At 57.1% G+C, this 14,574-nt stretch overlaps 1 protein-coding gene across 1 annotated transcript in view; it reads left to right on the top strand.

The window, feature by feature from the left end:
• COL5A1 (collagen type V alpha 1 chain) overlaps positions 1-14,574 on the top strand; it is a 149,024-nt gene that overhangs the window by 33,507 nt on the left and 100,943 nt on the right. The window contains exons 7-12 of the mRNA XM_023742655.1: positions 521-658; positions 3,444-3,683; positions 4,783-4,950; positions 5,404-5,460; positions 10,987-11,028; positions 11,252-11,314. Of these exons, the coding sequence (XP_023598423.1) occupies positions 521-658; positions 3,444-3,683; positions 4,783-4,950; positions 5,404-5,460; positions 10,987-11,028; positions 11,252-11,314 (708 nt within the window). The remainder of the gene's footprint in view (positions 1-520; positions 659-3,443; positions 3,684-4,782; positions 4,951-5,403; positions 5,461-10,986; positions 11,029-11,251; positions 11,315-14,574) is intronic.

Here is a 14,574-nt window from a genome sequence, read left to right as displayed (position 1 = left end):
CTTCCCCCTTGTCCTCTCGTCTTTGCTTTGGTGTAATTGTTGACCTTTTGGTCTCATTTAGCTGGTTTTTTAATGGAGGACTGTAGTCACGGGTAATATCCTTTACTTTGTGTGCCAATCTGTTATTTCACTAAAAGGTGATCTCAGGGGATAGTTTGTGTTCAAGATTTAAAGAGTATCTCAGAGCGGTGGTCTCAGGGAATCCTCCAGTCTCAACTGGTCCAGTGAGTCTGGACTTTATAAGAATTTGAGTTCCGTTCTGCATTTTCCTCCCATTCTATCAGGGTCCATCTACTGTGGACCCGATCAGAACAGTCGACAGCCGGGCACCATCTATTTCTTCTGGTCTCAGAGTAGCTGAGGCTGTGGTTTGTGTAGGCTATCAGCCCTGTAGGCTAGTTTCTTCTCCGAGACTCAGGTGTGGGGACCACTCTTCCCGGGCTGAGACTCGCAGTGAGGAAGCAGAGCAGGTCGTCTCTCCATGCCCCGCTCCTCCCTCATGCTGCGGGTTGACTTTCAGTACCCCGATGGAGAGGGCGAGGGCGATCCCTATTACTATGAGTATCCGTACTACGAAGACCCTGACGATGTGGGGAAAGACCCCGCCCCCACCAAGAAGCCTGTGGAAGCTGCTCGAGAAACCACAGAGATTCCCAAGGTAAGGGCCAAAGGGGGTGGCCTGGGGGGACTTCTGTCCAGGGAGGCCATGGGTGCAGGGTGAGATCAGGGCAGAGGAGGTGTGCCAGGTGAGTGGGTGCAGGGTGGGTTAGGGGTGGAAGAGGTGTGCTGAGTGAGTGGGTGCAGGGAGGGATGGGGTGAAGGAGGTGTGCTGAGTGAGTGGGTGCAGGGAGGGATGGGGTGGAGGAGGTGTGCTGAGTGGGTGGGTGCAGGGTGGAGGTAGGGGTGGTAGAGGTGTGCTGAGTTTGTGGGTACAGGGGGATGGGGTAGAGGTGTGCTGGGGAGTGGGTGCAGAGTGGGATGGGGTGGAGGTGTGCTGAGTAAGTTGGTGCAGGGGGGATGGGGTAGAGGAGGTGTGCTGAGTATGTGCAGGGGGGATGGGGTGGAGGTGTGCTGAGTGAGTGCATGCAGGGGGATGGGGTGGAGGAGGTATGCCAAGTGAGTGGGCGCAGGGTGGAGGTAGGGGTGAAGAAGGTGTGCCGAGTGAGTGGGTACAGGGAGGAATGGGGTGGAGGAGGTGTGTTGAGTGACTGGGTGCAGGGAGGGATGGGGTGGAGGAGGTGTGCTGAGTGGGTGGGTGCAAGGTGGAGGTAGGGGTGGTGGAGGTGTGCTGAGTGTGTGGGTGCAGGGGGATGGGGTAGAGGAGGTGTGCTGAGTGTGTACAGGGGAGATGGGGTGGAGGTGTGCTGAATGAGTGGGTGCAGCGTGGGATGGGGTGGAGGTGTGCTGAGTAAGTTGGTGCAGGGTGGCGGTAGGGGTGGAGGAGGTGTGCTGAGTGAGTGGGTGCAGGGGGGATGGGGTAGAGGAGGTGTGCAGAGTATGTGCAGGGGGGATGGGGTGGAGGTGTGCTGAGTGAGTGGGTACAGGGGGATGGGGTGTAGGAGGTATGCCGAGTGAGTGGGTGCAGGGTGGAGGTAGGGGTGGAGGAGGTTTGCTGAGTGTGCGGGTGTAGGGGGGGTTGGGATAGAGGATGTGTGCTGTGTGTGTGCAGGGGGGATGGGGTGGAGGTGTGCTGAGTGAGTGGGTGTGGGGGATGGGGTGGAGGAGGTGTGCTGAGTGGGCGCGGGGTGGGGTAGGGGTGGAGGAGGTGTGCTCAGTGAGTGGATGTGGGGGAATGGGGTGGGGGAGGTGTGCTGAGTGAGCGGGTGCAGGGGGGGATGGGGTGGAGGAGGTGTGCTGAGTGAGTGGGCTGTTTGGTGGCTTCTGGAGGTTGGTGTGAGCTGGAGGTGGTGGAGCTCCGCCAGATAGGGGAGGTGGCCGGGTGACTGTGGCTCGTCCTTGGGAATCAGGCATAGCTGCTCCCCCAGGTCCATGTGAAGGAGAATCGTCCCCACAAGGTGGCTGGGCCCAGCTCTGGTCCTGACTCTGCGTCTGTCAGTCTGGGGCCTTGGGAAGGCCCATGAGGTTTGGGGGCTGTTTCCCCAACCGTCCACGCGGGGGGAGAGCGGGGGGAGGGCTCAGTGGAGCCCCGTGGTGGGGTGATGCACCACCGAGGAACTAGTCCCAGAGGTCGCACCTCTGCGTGTGGCCAGCTCCCCACCTGGGACACTGGGGTGAGGACGTGGAGGCATGGGACCGCCATGGAGACACGGTGTGGAGGGGCTCAGCATGTCCCCAGTGCAGCAAGCGCTAATGAATGGGGCTGCTGCTGTTTTGGGGTCGAATTGTTACCCCCTCCTAACAGTCTGTCAGTGAGAACTTTAAATACATCAGGGAGATGTGTGTGTGACTCTGAGTTTGAGTGTGTGAGGGAGTGTGTTTGAGTATGAGTGTGGCTGTGACTGTGTGTATGTAGGGGTTAGAAGTGTGGGTGTGAGAGTGTATGCGTGTGAGTGTGTGGGGGTTAGATGTGATTGTGTGTTGTGAGTAAATATTCCTGTAAGTGTAAATGTGAGCGTGTGCTTGTGTGTGTGTGTGAGTGTGTGTGTATATGTGAGAGTGTATGAGTGTGAATGTGAGTGTGTGTGTATGAGTATTGTGTGAGCATATGTGCATGAGTGTGAATGTGTGTGATTGTGTATGTGACTGCGTGTGTGTATATGAGTGTCTAAATATATATGTGTGTCCCTGAGTATGTACGTGTGTGAGGGAGTGTGAGTGTGCATATGGGTGCCTGAGTGTGTGTGTGACTGTGTCTAGGCATGTATGTGAGTGTGTCTAAGTGTGTGTGAGTGTGAGGATGGTTGTGAGTTTTATGTGTGTGTGTATGTATGTGTTTTATGTGTGTGTGTGTGTGAGTGTATTTGTGTGAGTGTGTGTGTGTGAGTGTGAGGATTGTTGTGAGTGTACGTGTGTGTTTTATGTGAGTGTGTGTGTGTGTATGTGTGGGTGAGTGTGTTTGTGTGAGTGTGTGTGTGTGTGTGAGTGTGTGTGAGTGTGTGTATATCCCTCCAGGGAAAGGCAGCCCGGTCCTGTGTTGTTCTAAGAGTGTGGAAGTTTGTTGTTGCCGTTTATTTTCTCACTCACCTGCCGTAACACTCACCCCGTGGGAGTGTGACCTCGGTGCTTGTGGTATCTCTAGGACTCTCCGTGCGTGGCAGCGCTTGAGCTGGGCTGCCTGTCTGCCACCTGCTCTGTCAGCCTCTCCGGGCGGACTGAGGTGGCCCTTGCGTCCTGGAATCCACAGGGCTCTTGATGAGTAGCGGGACCATGCTTGGCCGCTTGCTCTCAACAGCAGACATGCTTGAACGTGCGCACGTGGGAAATCCAGATCCTGGAGCCCCACTGCCCCTGGTAACGCCGCCTCTCTCTGCCATGGCTGCTAGGAGCTGACCCTGCCACCCACGGAAGCTCCTTCTGTGCCTGAAACCAGCGAGGGGGCCGGGAAGGAGGACGATTTTGGCATCGAGGACTATGACTACGTGCCGAGTGAGGACTACTACACGCCTTCCCCCTACGAGGACATCAACTACGGCGAGGGTGTCGACCACCCTGTCCTGCCCACCGACACCGGGACAGGGGCCGAAGTTCCCACCAGCACAGAGGCCACCGCCAACTCATCCAGCGTAATTTCCATTCTTCCTCGTTGGCTGGTTCAGAGGGAGGGGGAAAGGGCCAAGGCTAGAGGTCAGGAGACCTGAGTTCTCCTTTCTCTGCTTCTCGCCCTTGGGTGCCCTTGAGTGGCTCCCATGTCCCCAGTCCCACCAAACCGTGGCCTTGGACCCTTTGCAGTGGGTTGTTTTCAGTGCTCCCCAAGGGATTCTATTACGAGCAAGCTTGGAATCACTGGCTTGCTGAGTTTATCTCAGGGCAGTCGATTTTCATCTGCAAAATGGAGAGAGGTTATATCTGCCCTCCTGGTCTCTTGGGTTTGGTGGAGATGGGGAGGAGGTACGTGTTTGCAGACACGGTTTGCACCTGTGAGAAGCTGTGGTCTGGGAGCAGGCAGGCTGGACAGATACACAAGCTAAGGATCCAGAAAAATCAGAACATGCCTGGAAAGTGGGCTGTGCTGGGTGAGACAATGGCCTCACGGGCAGGGGGCCCTGCACTGGGACCCTCACCTCATCAGCTATTACCTGGGTGAGCTTGGACAGCTGCTACACCTCTCTGAACGCCATTTTCTCACTGGCAAATGGCAATAGTAATGCTCCTCCTGGGTTGTTGAGGGATAGTCAGGTCAGGATAGTGTGTGCTAGAAATGAGCATGGTGGGAGCAGAGCTCCTAGCTGCCAGAGGGGCACGTGGGTCCAGTGGTTCCGGACCGCAGCAGAGGCAGGCGTGGATTTGGGACACTTAACCCCAGGTCTCCGAGGCCCTGCTAAAGCTCCCTGGCTGCGGGCCACCTTCCTCAGTGGCATAGGGCAGCCTAGCTCTGCCCTCGCTTGTCCCGGGGCGTTGGGCAGGTTTTGGGGGTGGTTTCCCCTTTGTGAGAGGGAGAAGATGTGTAAAGAGGCCACGAGAGGCCCTGAGACCTCTCCCAACAGGCCAGGCCCCACTCTCCAGGCTCAGGGGCTCTGTGGCTTAGGAGGCCACTGTCCTGAAGGCCTGGGGTTATCTGATCCGAGCCCTGGGTGGGAAGGACGTGTCTGTCCAGTTCACCTCGGTGGCCTTGGTGCACTGTAGGGCCTTCCTGGGTGACTGTCCTCCTCCTCTCCTCTCCAGCCAGCAGTGTCCCCAGAGGAGGAGAAGGATGACTTTGAAGAGGAATTCACTGAAGAAACCATCAAGAATCTTGATGGGAACTACTACGACCCATACTTTGACCCCACCATCTCCCCGTCAGAGATCGGGCCGGGGATGCCGGCAAACCAGGACACCATCTACGAAGGGGTGAGCGGCACGGGCACCCCCGGCAGGGTGCTGCGGGAGGGTGGCAGGAGGGAGGGGGCTCCCTGGGGCCCTCTGCAGGGGTGAGGGCAGCTATCCTGGGGTGCAGTGGCAGTGTGGTGGGTGGCAGGAGCATAGTGCTGTCATGAAAACTGAGTTTTAAGGGGTCTCAGGTGCTTAGAATTGGATTCTGAGAAATTCGTGCTCCGTGATACCGTCACCACCTCTGATTCCCATGTGGAGCTCTTGTAACTGGCCCGTTTACTCATTTATTAAAACCAGAACGAAGTCCCCTGGGCCTGTCCTCTGTCCACCCCACCTTGTTCTCCTGGGTGGGGGGAGATGCCCACTATTAATGGCCCCCTTGGTGTGCTGAGTTGTGTGGACTTTGTGTGATCGGCACTTTCCTCTTCCCTCCCCTCTCTTCTCTCTCCATCTGCCGTTGACCAACCCCAGATCGCAGGACCTCGGGGCGAAAAGGGCCAAAAGGGAGAACCCGCGATCATCGAGCCAGTAAGATTGCTTTCTTTTCTTCTCTCCGGACCAGGAGGGCTGGCTGCTCAGAGGACACGGAGGGTTATGTGGGGTGTGACCAGGTCCGCGGGTCTCCTGAACTCTGCTCACTGGGCCACCAATACAAGCTGCATAACCACATAGCCTCTACTCACCACTTATTACTAAAACATTCTAGAAGCCCCACTGGTGGTGGAAATAGTCTAGACTCTGATTGCAGGGGTGGGTACACGCTGCACACGTTGATCAGGACTCTGTGTTGTACACTTACTGTGTATGCTTTTTCGTGTATGTGAATGTCACCTCCATGAAACAGAAGCTCAGAACTTTTTAGGAGGGCAGAGTCCCTTTGGAGAAGGGTCAATGAGGATTAGCTACATAAATGATCAGTTTTGTACTAAAAATTTGGAAAACACCAATGTATCTGGCAATAGTAGGGAATAGTTAAAGAAGGGCTTTGTTGCTCCCTGGCCTGTTATGCAACAATTTGAATAAGTTGGATGCAACTATTGAAACATGGAAAACTGTTTATGAAACCATGTCAAGGGGATTAAATAAAACAGCACTGCCCTGAAATTGCAGTTGAGTACAGCTCAACTGTGTTAGGTAATGGATCGTGGATAAGTTAGTAGACAAAACTAAATTGTTGATAATGTCTTAAAGTGTGTAAACATAATGGAGGGAGTTCTGGATGCCTCTGGTGGATCAGTAGGTGTCGGTGGTGGGATAGTTCTTTGCCCCTGATGAGACTGTGGCCTGCTTGAGAGCCAAGAGTCCACCCTGAGGTCTCAACTGTCTTGGTGGGTGGGCGTGGTGCCATGTAGGTCAGCTGTTCTGGGCGTGGCCTCTACAGCTGCGCAGTGGCGGGGGCATGGCAGTGTGGGCTGGGAAGCAGCTCTGGACAGCTGGAGGGTGGGAGGAGCCAGCTCCCCAGGCCTACCCCGCCACGTCCTCCAAGTGCCACAGGAAGGAGGCGAGTCCTGCCGCTGTGGCCAGTCAGGAGGCTGAGGCCAGGCTGTTACTTGCAAGGCCATGACTGATTCCTGAAGGCTGAGCTCAGGATACCACGTCAGGGGCTCCCAGGGACCCTAAGGACCTTGCAATTCCCGGGATGGAGAATTCTGGTTGCACTCCATGCTCCTTTGGCACTGGGGAGGTTCTGAAAGATTCTGTGACCAGTGGCACTTAGCAAGCCTTGTCTCTCCAGAATCTGTTTGTTCCAGAAAGACCTGCAGCTCCATGGCCAGGCAGGCAGAGTGTGTCCAAAGTGGGGGTCCAGCAGGTGTTTCTAGGGATGGAGCTCACGGGAGGCCAAGGTCCTGGTGGTCAGCTCTTTCCCTGACCACAGAAGTTTCTAAGATGATAGAGAGGGTGTCTTGTTCAGCCCTATACTCCCTGACACAGGCTGGGTTGTCCATCTCCTCACCCATCCTGACACCGTCTCCACGCTGAGTGGCTGAATACGAGACCTGACTACCCTGGATCAAGTTGCCCTGGTCAGAGGGGTCGTGCTCTGCCGGCCCCTTCTCCTGCCAGGCCTGGGTTCTATGCCACGGTCCTGTCCAGGGATGGGATGCGTTGGCCCCCACTGGGCCGCTAGACACACATCCTTCTCTCAGACCAGGAGCCTCCCTGCTTCCGTGTTCTCTGTAGATCCAGGGAAGTTGGGGTTCTCTGAAGGCCCAAGGATTGGGGGATACAGGAGACAGGGAAGCAGTGCCAAGGGAGACCTAGTGAAGAATCCCAATGCCAAGTCCAGGCACAGGGAAAGGGAGCCCCAGAGGAGAAGAATGACAGTCAGCCTGGACAGAATCATCCCCAAAGAATGTGGCTGACGGAACTCATCCCAGTCTTTGTGGGGAGTTTCCCAGAGGGTCAGTAGCACCAAACATGGCTCCTCTGGGGGCCATGCTGTGCAGGTCTCTCTGGGGTTGGCACTTAGTGCAGTGTTGCCCCGGATGGTTGAGTGTCTTGGTCCTAGGTGGACCTACTTTTGACTTCGGCCTTCTTCCCGGTGTCCCCATCGCTTCTGTAAAAGGGAAGTTTTGCCTGGGGAAGGAGATGGCCCCAGGAAAGGGCAGGTGCCCGCGGCACAGCCGAGTCCCTGGCTTTGGTCCCTTCCTGGGTGGGCCAGGCTGACTCCTCTGTCTGGGTGAGCTTTGCGTTCTCTCGTTCTCTGGAGGAGCCAACTCTATAAGTGTGGACGTGGCGTCCAGCTCGGTGCACGCAGGGTGTGTGTGCAAGGGTCCCAGGCTGTTCCACTGCAAGCCTCCGGCCAAGCGGGCAGTGGAAGAAGGTGGACAAGAATGTAGAGGCGGCCAACCAAAACATCACTTTTGCCAAAATCCCCTTCTTTGTTGGGGAAGAACGAGCCATCTGGATGCAGTTAAGGAAGGATCCCTGTGCTGCCTTGCCCCCACTCTTCCTCCTTCCCAGCCCCCAGCCCATTCATGTGTCTGAGGGGCCTTTGGCCAGTCCCCCTGGAAGGATATGTAAACAGTTGGAATTTCTCAACCTGGAGCATTGCCAGATGTCCTCAGTGTCTTAGCTCCCTACGAAGGCTGAGTCCTGAGAGATGGCCTGTGGCAGTCCAACCAGCTGGCCTCGTGGGGTACTGGCTCTGCAGTGGTGGAGGGCATTGTCTCCTCTCTTCCCCATCCCCTGCCCTCACCAATCTCCCTCTTGGGAACTGCCCACTCACTGCAGATGGAGCTCATGGATCCAGCTTCTCCCATCCACACCAGGGCCATGGTTGGCTGTTCTGACTGAGCTCCAGCACTTTCTGTCATCCTTCAGCAGCTTTAAAGCCTCCCTGAAAGGACAGGAATCCACTCAGTTGAGAGGTTTATCAGCATCACGGTGGTGCTGGCTGAGCCGACTGAGTCCCCAAGGTCCGGGAAGTCCCAGATTCAATGGCTGACATCCCTGGCTCATGGCCATGGGAAGACACACGGATCACCCCTTCCACCTTCTTGTTCACTTTTTCTTTTTTTGTATGTGCTATTTAACTGACTGGTAAAGTAGAAGGTCAGCGAAAATGAGGGAACCCCTCCGTGAGATGGATTGACACAACAGCTGTTAACAAGGGTCTCAGACATATCCAAGATCACGAGGATGGCCCAGGACCGGGCAGTGTCTCATTCTGTTGTATGGAAGTCGCCATGAGTCAGAGCTAACTTGGTGCCAACTGACAACAACATTTAGCGGATGGATGGACCTCCATTAAGCTTTGTCTAGAGTTCAGCAAAGTATGACATCTTCAGCTTATAGTTACAGTCCCCAGGTGAATTTTGAGAGGGGTGGTGGCTGTGGGGAGTGACACATTGCCTGACACCCCATAGCAAGTGCTTAAATAAAACAAGGCGGCTGGGCTCAGAGAATGGGTGTGGGTAGATGCCCTCGAGGTAGTGGTGGGCATGGAGCTTGGCTGGGCGACGCTGCGTGGCTGGGCGACGCTGCGTGGGAAAGTGGAGGCTTCTCCCTCTGCTAGAATTGCTCTTCCAGCGATTCCCAACTTCCTTCCTGTGCCTACCCGGATGATCCGGCCGCCCTCCCGTGAAACTCCTGCCCGGCATTGCCCCAGGGTCACGAGAAACAAAAATCCGTGTCTTTGGGAAGAAGACAGCTGCAGTCCCCCGGGCAGGCTTGGGCAGCGGCTTCTCACTGAATCCCAGCTCAGTGCTGCGCCTCCTCAGCTGCCTGGGTCAGAGGGAAGCTGGGAGCCGAGATCTGTGAAGCTGTTTGGATGAACTCTGTGTGTACACCACAGGCACAAATATTTCTGTGTGCATCTGTGGAAACACAGCCCAGGTCTTTGTGGCGCCTGGGCTTCGAAACTGGAGTGCTGTGTGTCCCCCGCCCCGTGCCCAACCCGGAGTGGTCCATGGGGCTCTGCTGGCCCTTTTACTCTGAAGCAATTAGGATTTTCCCAGCGGGCCCTTCACTTCCAATGAAAACCCTTGTCACAGCGCAGGGACATCCGGAGAGTGGAAGCAGGGTGTGTCCTAGTCTGGGGAGGAAGGAGGGACAGACAGGGCCAGGCCCTTCCTAACTCCCACCCTGCCCCAGTGGCTGTGAGAATCCGAGGGAAGGAGGGTTTCACTGCGTCCACTGTCCAAGCACGTGGCCTCCCTGCAGCCTAGGAACAGGGCCACCCAGCGCATGTGTCAGGGGACCCCCGGACGCACCTCGACTGACTGCTCTCTCGGTGTGCAGCCCTCTGTGGGGGCCAGCCCTTCCTTTCCCCTCTGAGGGGATGTTGGACACTGCAGGGAGTGGGGGTGCCTGGCCCCAGCAGGGCTGGGTCAGGAGAGCTGGGCAGGGGCTGGGTGAGGAGGGCAAGTGTTGGAGGGCATCGGTCAGGGGGCTCGTCAGCAGGAGTGGAACCCCAGACCCCATCCACTGCCTACGCTGCCTTTCCCTGTGGGGCTCAGGTGGTGGGGGGCAGGAGGCATTACCCTATTTTTTTGGAGTGGAGAGAGCGAGGCCCAGAGAGGCTTGAGGCAGGGAAGACCTTGGCCCTTGAGGTGAGGGTCAGAGGGGGTTCTTGGGCTGGGGGAGGGCGGCTGGTGTCCGCATGAACTTGGAGCGTTCCCCACTTACATCAGGCTGCATCCATATTGTGTGCTGGGTGTGTGCTAGGAGCACCTTGCCTGGAGGAAGGACGGCTGAGCCCCGCGCAGCCTGTGCAGGCAGCTCAGCCCTCCAGGGGGTGGTGGAAGTCCAGCAGGGCCTTGGCCTTGGTGCCTTTTGTCCCGTCCCTCCCGCACCCTGACCTGGGCCCCAGTCCTGGGGTGACTGTCTCCCTAGGTTGCTGTCACCCTGCAGCTGCCTGGGTGCTCAGCCTCAGGTGGACAGGAAGCCTTGAGGGGACCAGAGAGGGCCCAGTGGGCCGAATCCCCTTCCTCCCCTCTCGGTGTCCTGAGGGAGCCTGCTGGACCCTGACCAAGGCTTGTCATCATGCCTGGAGACTCTAGGGTGACAGTCCCTTCCTCATGGAGACTGCCTGGGACCTCTGAGGAGACAATTGGTAGACAGACAGATAGCTGCCTTTGCTGGGCTCCGACTCCTGGAGACTCCACGCGCCATCTCTGCGATCATTGGTCTGCTTGCGTCGCTGTGTGTTCTGAGCGCCTTCCAACCTAGGGCTCATCTTCCACTGCTACATCAGGCAATGTTCTGTTGGGATCCGTAGGATTTTCGCTGGCTGATTTTCGGAAGTGTATCACCAGGCCTTTCTTCCTACTCCATCTTAGTGTGGAAGCTCTGCTGAAACCTGTCCACCACGGGTGACTTCCCAGTATTTGAGATACCTGCGGGGGTATAGCTTCCAGCGTCACAGCAACACACAAGCCACCCTAGTGCAGCTAACTGCCAGGCTGGCGGCGAGAGAGAACAGTAGATGCTGCTAAATCCACCGCCTCTCGTCCTCTGAGCCCGAGGCCTTCACCCTCTCGGGCCTCGGTAGGGCCAGGAGCTGCGGACGGGCTCTTCTGTGGGGTTCACACGTGCCCTCTTCTCTTTCAGGGCATGCTGCTAGAAGGGCCGCCGGGTCCTGAAGGCCCCGCCGTGAGTATCGGAGGTTGTCCCCACGACTACTGGGAGGTGCCACTCCTCGGGGGTCGGTGACCACCTTAAAGCCCCTGGGGTTTGGGGGGGCCATTGCCTTTAGCAGGACCCCTCAGCCCAGCACTTCTGGCCCCCACCTGTGCCCTCCGTGGCCAGGCGGGAGGTAGGCATCAGTGTGGGGCGGCATCTCTTCCCTGTATCCTGATTTTATTTTTAATTCTAGGGTCTTCCAGGACCTCCAGGAACTACGGGTCCCACTGGCCAAGTGGGTGACCCTGGAGAGAGGGTAAGCTGCAGCTCCCTGAGATCAGGCACTCTGGGGGCACGTCTGCGTGTCCCGCTGCTCAGACTGTCTGTCTGTCTTCCTGCTCTGTGGCCCTTGCTCTTCCTCACGGGTAGAGATAGCACCAGGCGCATCGCTGTCCTGCCCGAATCTCGACTTAGCTCTGACCCTACCCTCCTGTGTCCAGTCCCTCGGTGGGTATCGTGAGGGTCCACCGTCACAGACCCCAGGCGGGGGCAGGTGGAGCCAGCAGCCCGTGAGCCCGCGGAGTTGCTGTGCCCGATGCGTGCAGCGGCCCTGCCGACCTGCGTTGGCAGAACAAACAACAGTGACAGCAGTAATGATAGCCCAGGAGCCTCAAGTGCGCTTCTGTGCTGTGCTCAGCGTGGCCTCCTTTCCTTCCTCAGTTTGTGAGCCCCCTTGGCCCTGATTCCTCATCTCCCACACCTCCTTACTTAAAATTAGAGGCAGCCATGGGAATGCCTCGTCCCCGGTCAAATGAAGACTTGTCTTGTTGCCCACCAGGAGGCTGAGCCCCCAGGGCCATGATTTTGCCCTGACACCTAGTGGCGGCTCGGAGTACTGCAGCCTCGAGGGCGCGTGTCAGGCTGGGCTGCCTTTGTTTCTCTTTTCTCTGGTTTTCCTGCCAGGCTAGTGCACATGGGTGTGACTGCAACCAGGTTACGTGCTGATACTCGAACAGCAAGTTACAGATAGGAGAAACCGACTGTGTCTGGCTGGATGACCTTCTACCCCCAGGGTCGGGCACCGCTGCCCACACGGAGCAGGGACCTAAGAGAGAGTTGGGAGGGTGCATGGCCAGGTGCACAGATGGTCTGGTCACCTGGACTGTGTATTTACTGTCAGAGCACCAATGGCTCTGGCTTCCTCTGGGGCAGTGCTACGGGGAGATGGCTGTGTGGGCTGGCGGGGTGCTCGGCGGACCCGCGGCAGACCAGCCCTGACCCAGGGCTCCAGGTTCTGGTGGAAGGAGGCCCCCAGCAGAGAGGGTCTCTTTAGAGAAGGCGGAGGAGGTGGGCGTTAGGCTGACCTTTCAGAGGGAGCAGGAGATGGGCGAGCAGTGGGGAGCGGGCTTTCGGAGCGAGTAGGAGGTGGGCAAGCAGTGGGGAGCGGGAGGGTCTGAGTTCTGCAGGGCGCTGAGGGGCCTCTGACAGCAGTAGACCCAGACTGGGCCACAGACGACAGTCTCTGGTGTCTGTTGCCTCTCTGCCTGGGGGTCCAGAATAGGTGGGACTTGTCGCATGGCGGGGGGCAGGGGATGGCCGGAGGCAGGGTCCTGGCTGACCTCTGCCTGCCCAGCTTCCCCGTGTCCCCCAGCTCGGCAGCCTGCTATGTCCACCCCAGCATAGTCCACATTCTCAGCCCAGCCCGGGACCGGCCTGGCTTGGGTTCTGCAGGGCTGGGGGCTGCCATCTTACCCCGGCTCACTCTGGAGACCCTTTCCGCCAGATCTGGGTCAGATGGGATGTACGGCCAAGCTCCCCTGCACAGAGTGGTCACCAGGGGACCCATGGGAGTGTGACTGAGTCCAATGCCAAGGTTGGCTGACCATGTGCTTCGGGAGGCGCCATTTCCTCTCCACACGGGGCTCTGGATGCTAGTGCCGTGAGTTGCGGATGACTTTAGGTGTGACCAGAGCACCTTGGAGGGGGCTCCCCTGTGCCCCCGCACCTCTCTGTAAAGCCATATGCTTCAGGGTGGCTCTGTGAACCCAGTCCCATGTGAGAGATGATGGGCGCGTTTTTTGTTCTGGGTGCTGTGGCTCAGACATTCCTGAGACTCAGCTGCCCACCGGATACTTTAGTTCTGATTTAAAAAATAAGCTACTTTACCTTCTCGTGGCCCCCGGGAGTCCCAGCCAGCACTGCCAGCCCTTGCCGTCTGTCACCTCGAGAGATTTTGTACAGATTTTCTATTTGCGGCATATTTATTATTTTTGGTTAGAGCGGTGATGACTTTCTTGGGCCTGTGATTGGCTGGTAGTGAAGCCCCCCCACTCTCTCGGGCATGGATTCTCCCCTGGGAACCCACAGGCATTCTGTGTACAAGCTTCCTTCCGGTACCCTTCCCCATCAGAAAGGAGGCCCCTTTCTGTGCACTGCAATGTGCAGGGCACCTTGACAAAGGTACACTGAGACGTGTTTGCACTCATGCACACTCACACACACACACACTATAGGTTAATGCCCACGCTGGTGTCAGTGAAGTGTTGGGGGGGGTGTAGGGTGTGTGAACCCTATTCTCAGCAGCCTGGCTTTGAATGACTTCTGGCTGTTTCCAATCACATTCACTTCCTAGGACGAGGCGAGGTGTTGGTGTTGGTAGGATGGCTCCCAGCGTGGGGTGCAGTTCTGGAAGAACCTTGGCAAAGGTGCCTCCCCCAGTAGCCCTGGAATCAGTGCATAGCTCCCAAAGGGGACTGTTGGCTGGAGGACTCATTGGACTGTGTAGATTCTGGTGTATAAAAGAAAACCAAGCACAGGTTACAGAGAGAGGGGGAAGAAGAGAGAACACTGATGAAACATTCTACAGAAAAGAACAAGTGGCAAAGTCACAGGTTAGGGGCTGGCTTAGGTGTGTTATCATCACACCTGGTTGTGGGGACCTGCTGGGGCTGTTACTGTCGTTCATAAGGGAAGAAGACTGCGTACGCACAGCCATACTCGTCTTTCTCACGCTGGCCAGGTCACAGCTGCAGGTCTCACTAAGAGTTCTTGCCTTTGGCTGTCCACATGTGACGAGACCCCTTGCCACGGGCTTCCTGGTGTCAGTCTTTGTGAGAGAGAAGCCTCAGGCACATTGGCCTTCCTGTCCATGCCTAGGCCTCAGCCATGGACCCTTTGCATGGGGCCCTGAAAGCTCCTGGGAGAGTATCTAGCTCATGGTGGATGTTTGGTGAGCATCTGGTGGATGGGTAGATGGATGGATGGATGGATGGATGGTGGGTGGATGGATGGATGGATGGATGGACGGATGGCTGGATGGCTGGATGGATTGGTGGGTGGGTAGGTGGGTGGATAGATGGGTAGATGAGTGGATGGATGGATGGATGGATGGATGGGTGGATGGATGGGTGGATGGATGGGTGGATGGATGGATGGATGGATGGATGGATGGATGGATGGATTGGTGGATGGATGAGTAGATGGATGGGTGGATGGGTAGATGAGTGGATGGATGGATGGATGGATGGATGGATGGATGGATGGATGGATGGATGGATGGGTGGATGGGTAGATGAG

Source organism: Trichechus manatus, unplaced genomic scaffold (assembly GCF_000243295.1).
Source record: "Trichechus manatus latirostris isolate Lorelei unplaced genomic scaffold, TriManLat1.0 scaffold00214, whole genome shotgun sequence".
Taxonomy (NCBI): domain Eukaryota; kingdom Metazoa; phylum Chordata; class Mammalia; order Sirenia; family Trichechidae; genus Trichechus; species Trichechus manatus.
Note: the sequence above shows the minus strand (reverse complement) of the source record. Positions and strands in the feature narration are given on the sequence as shown.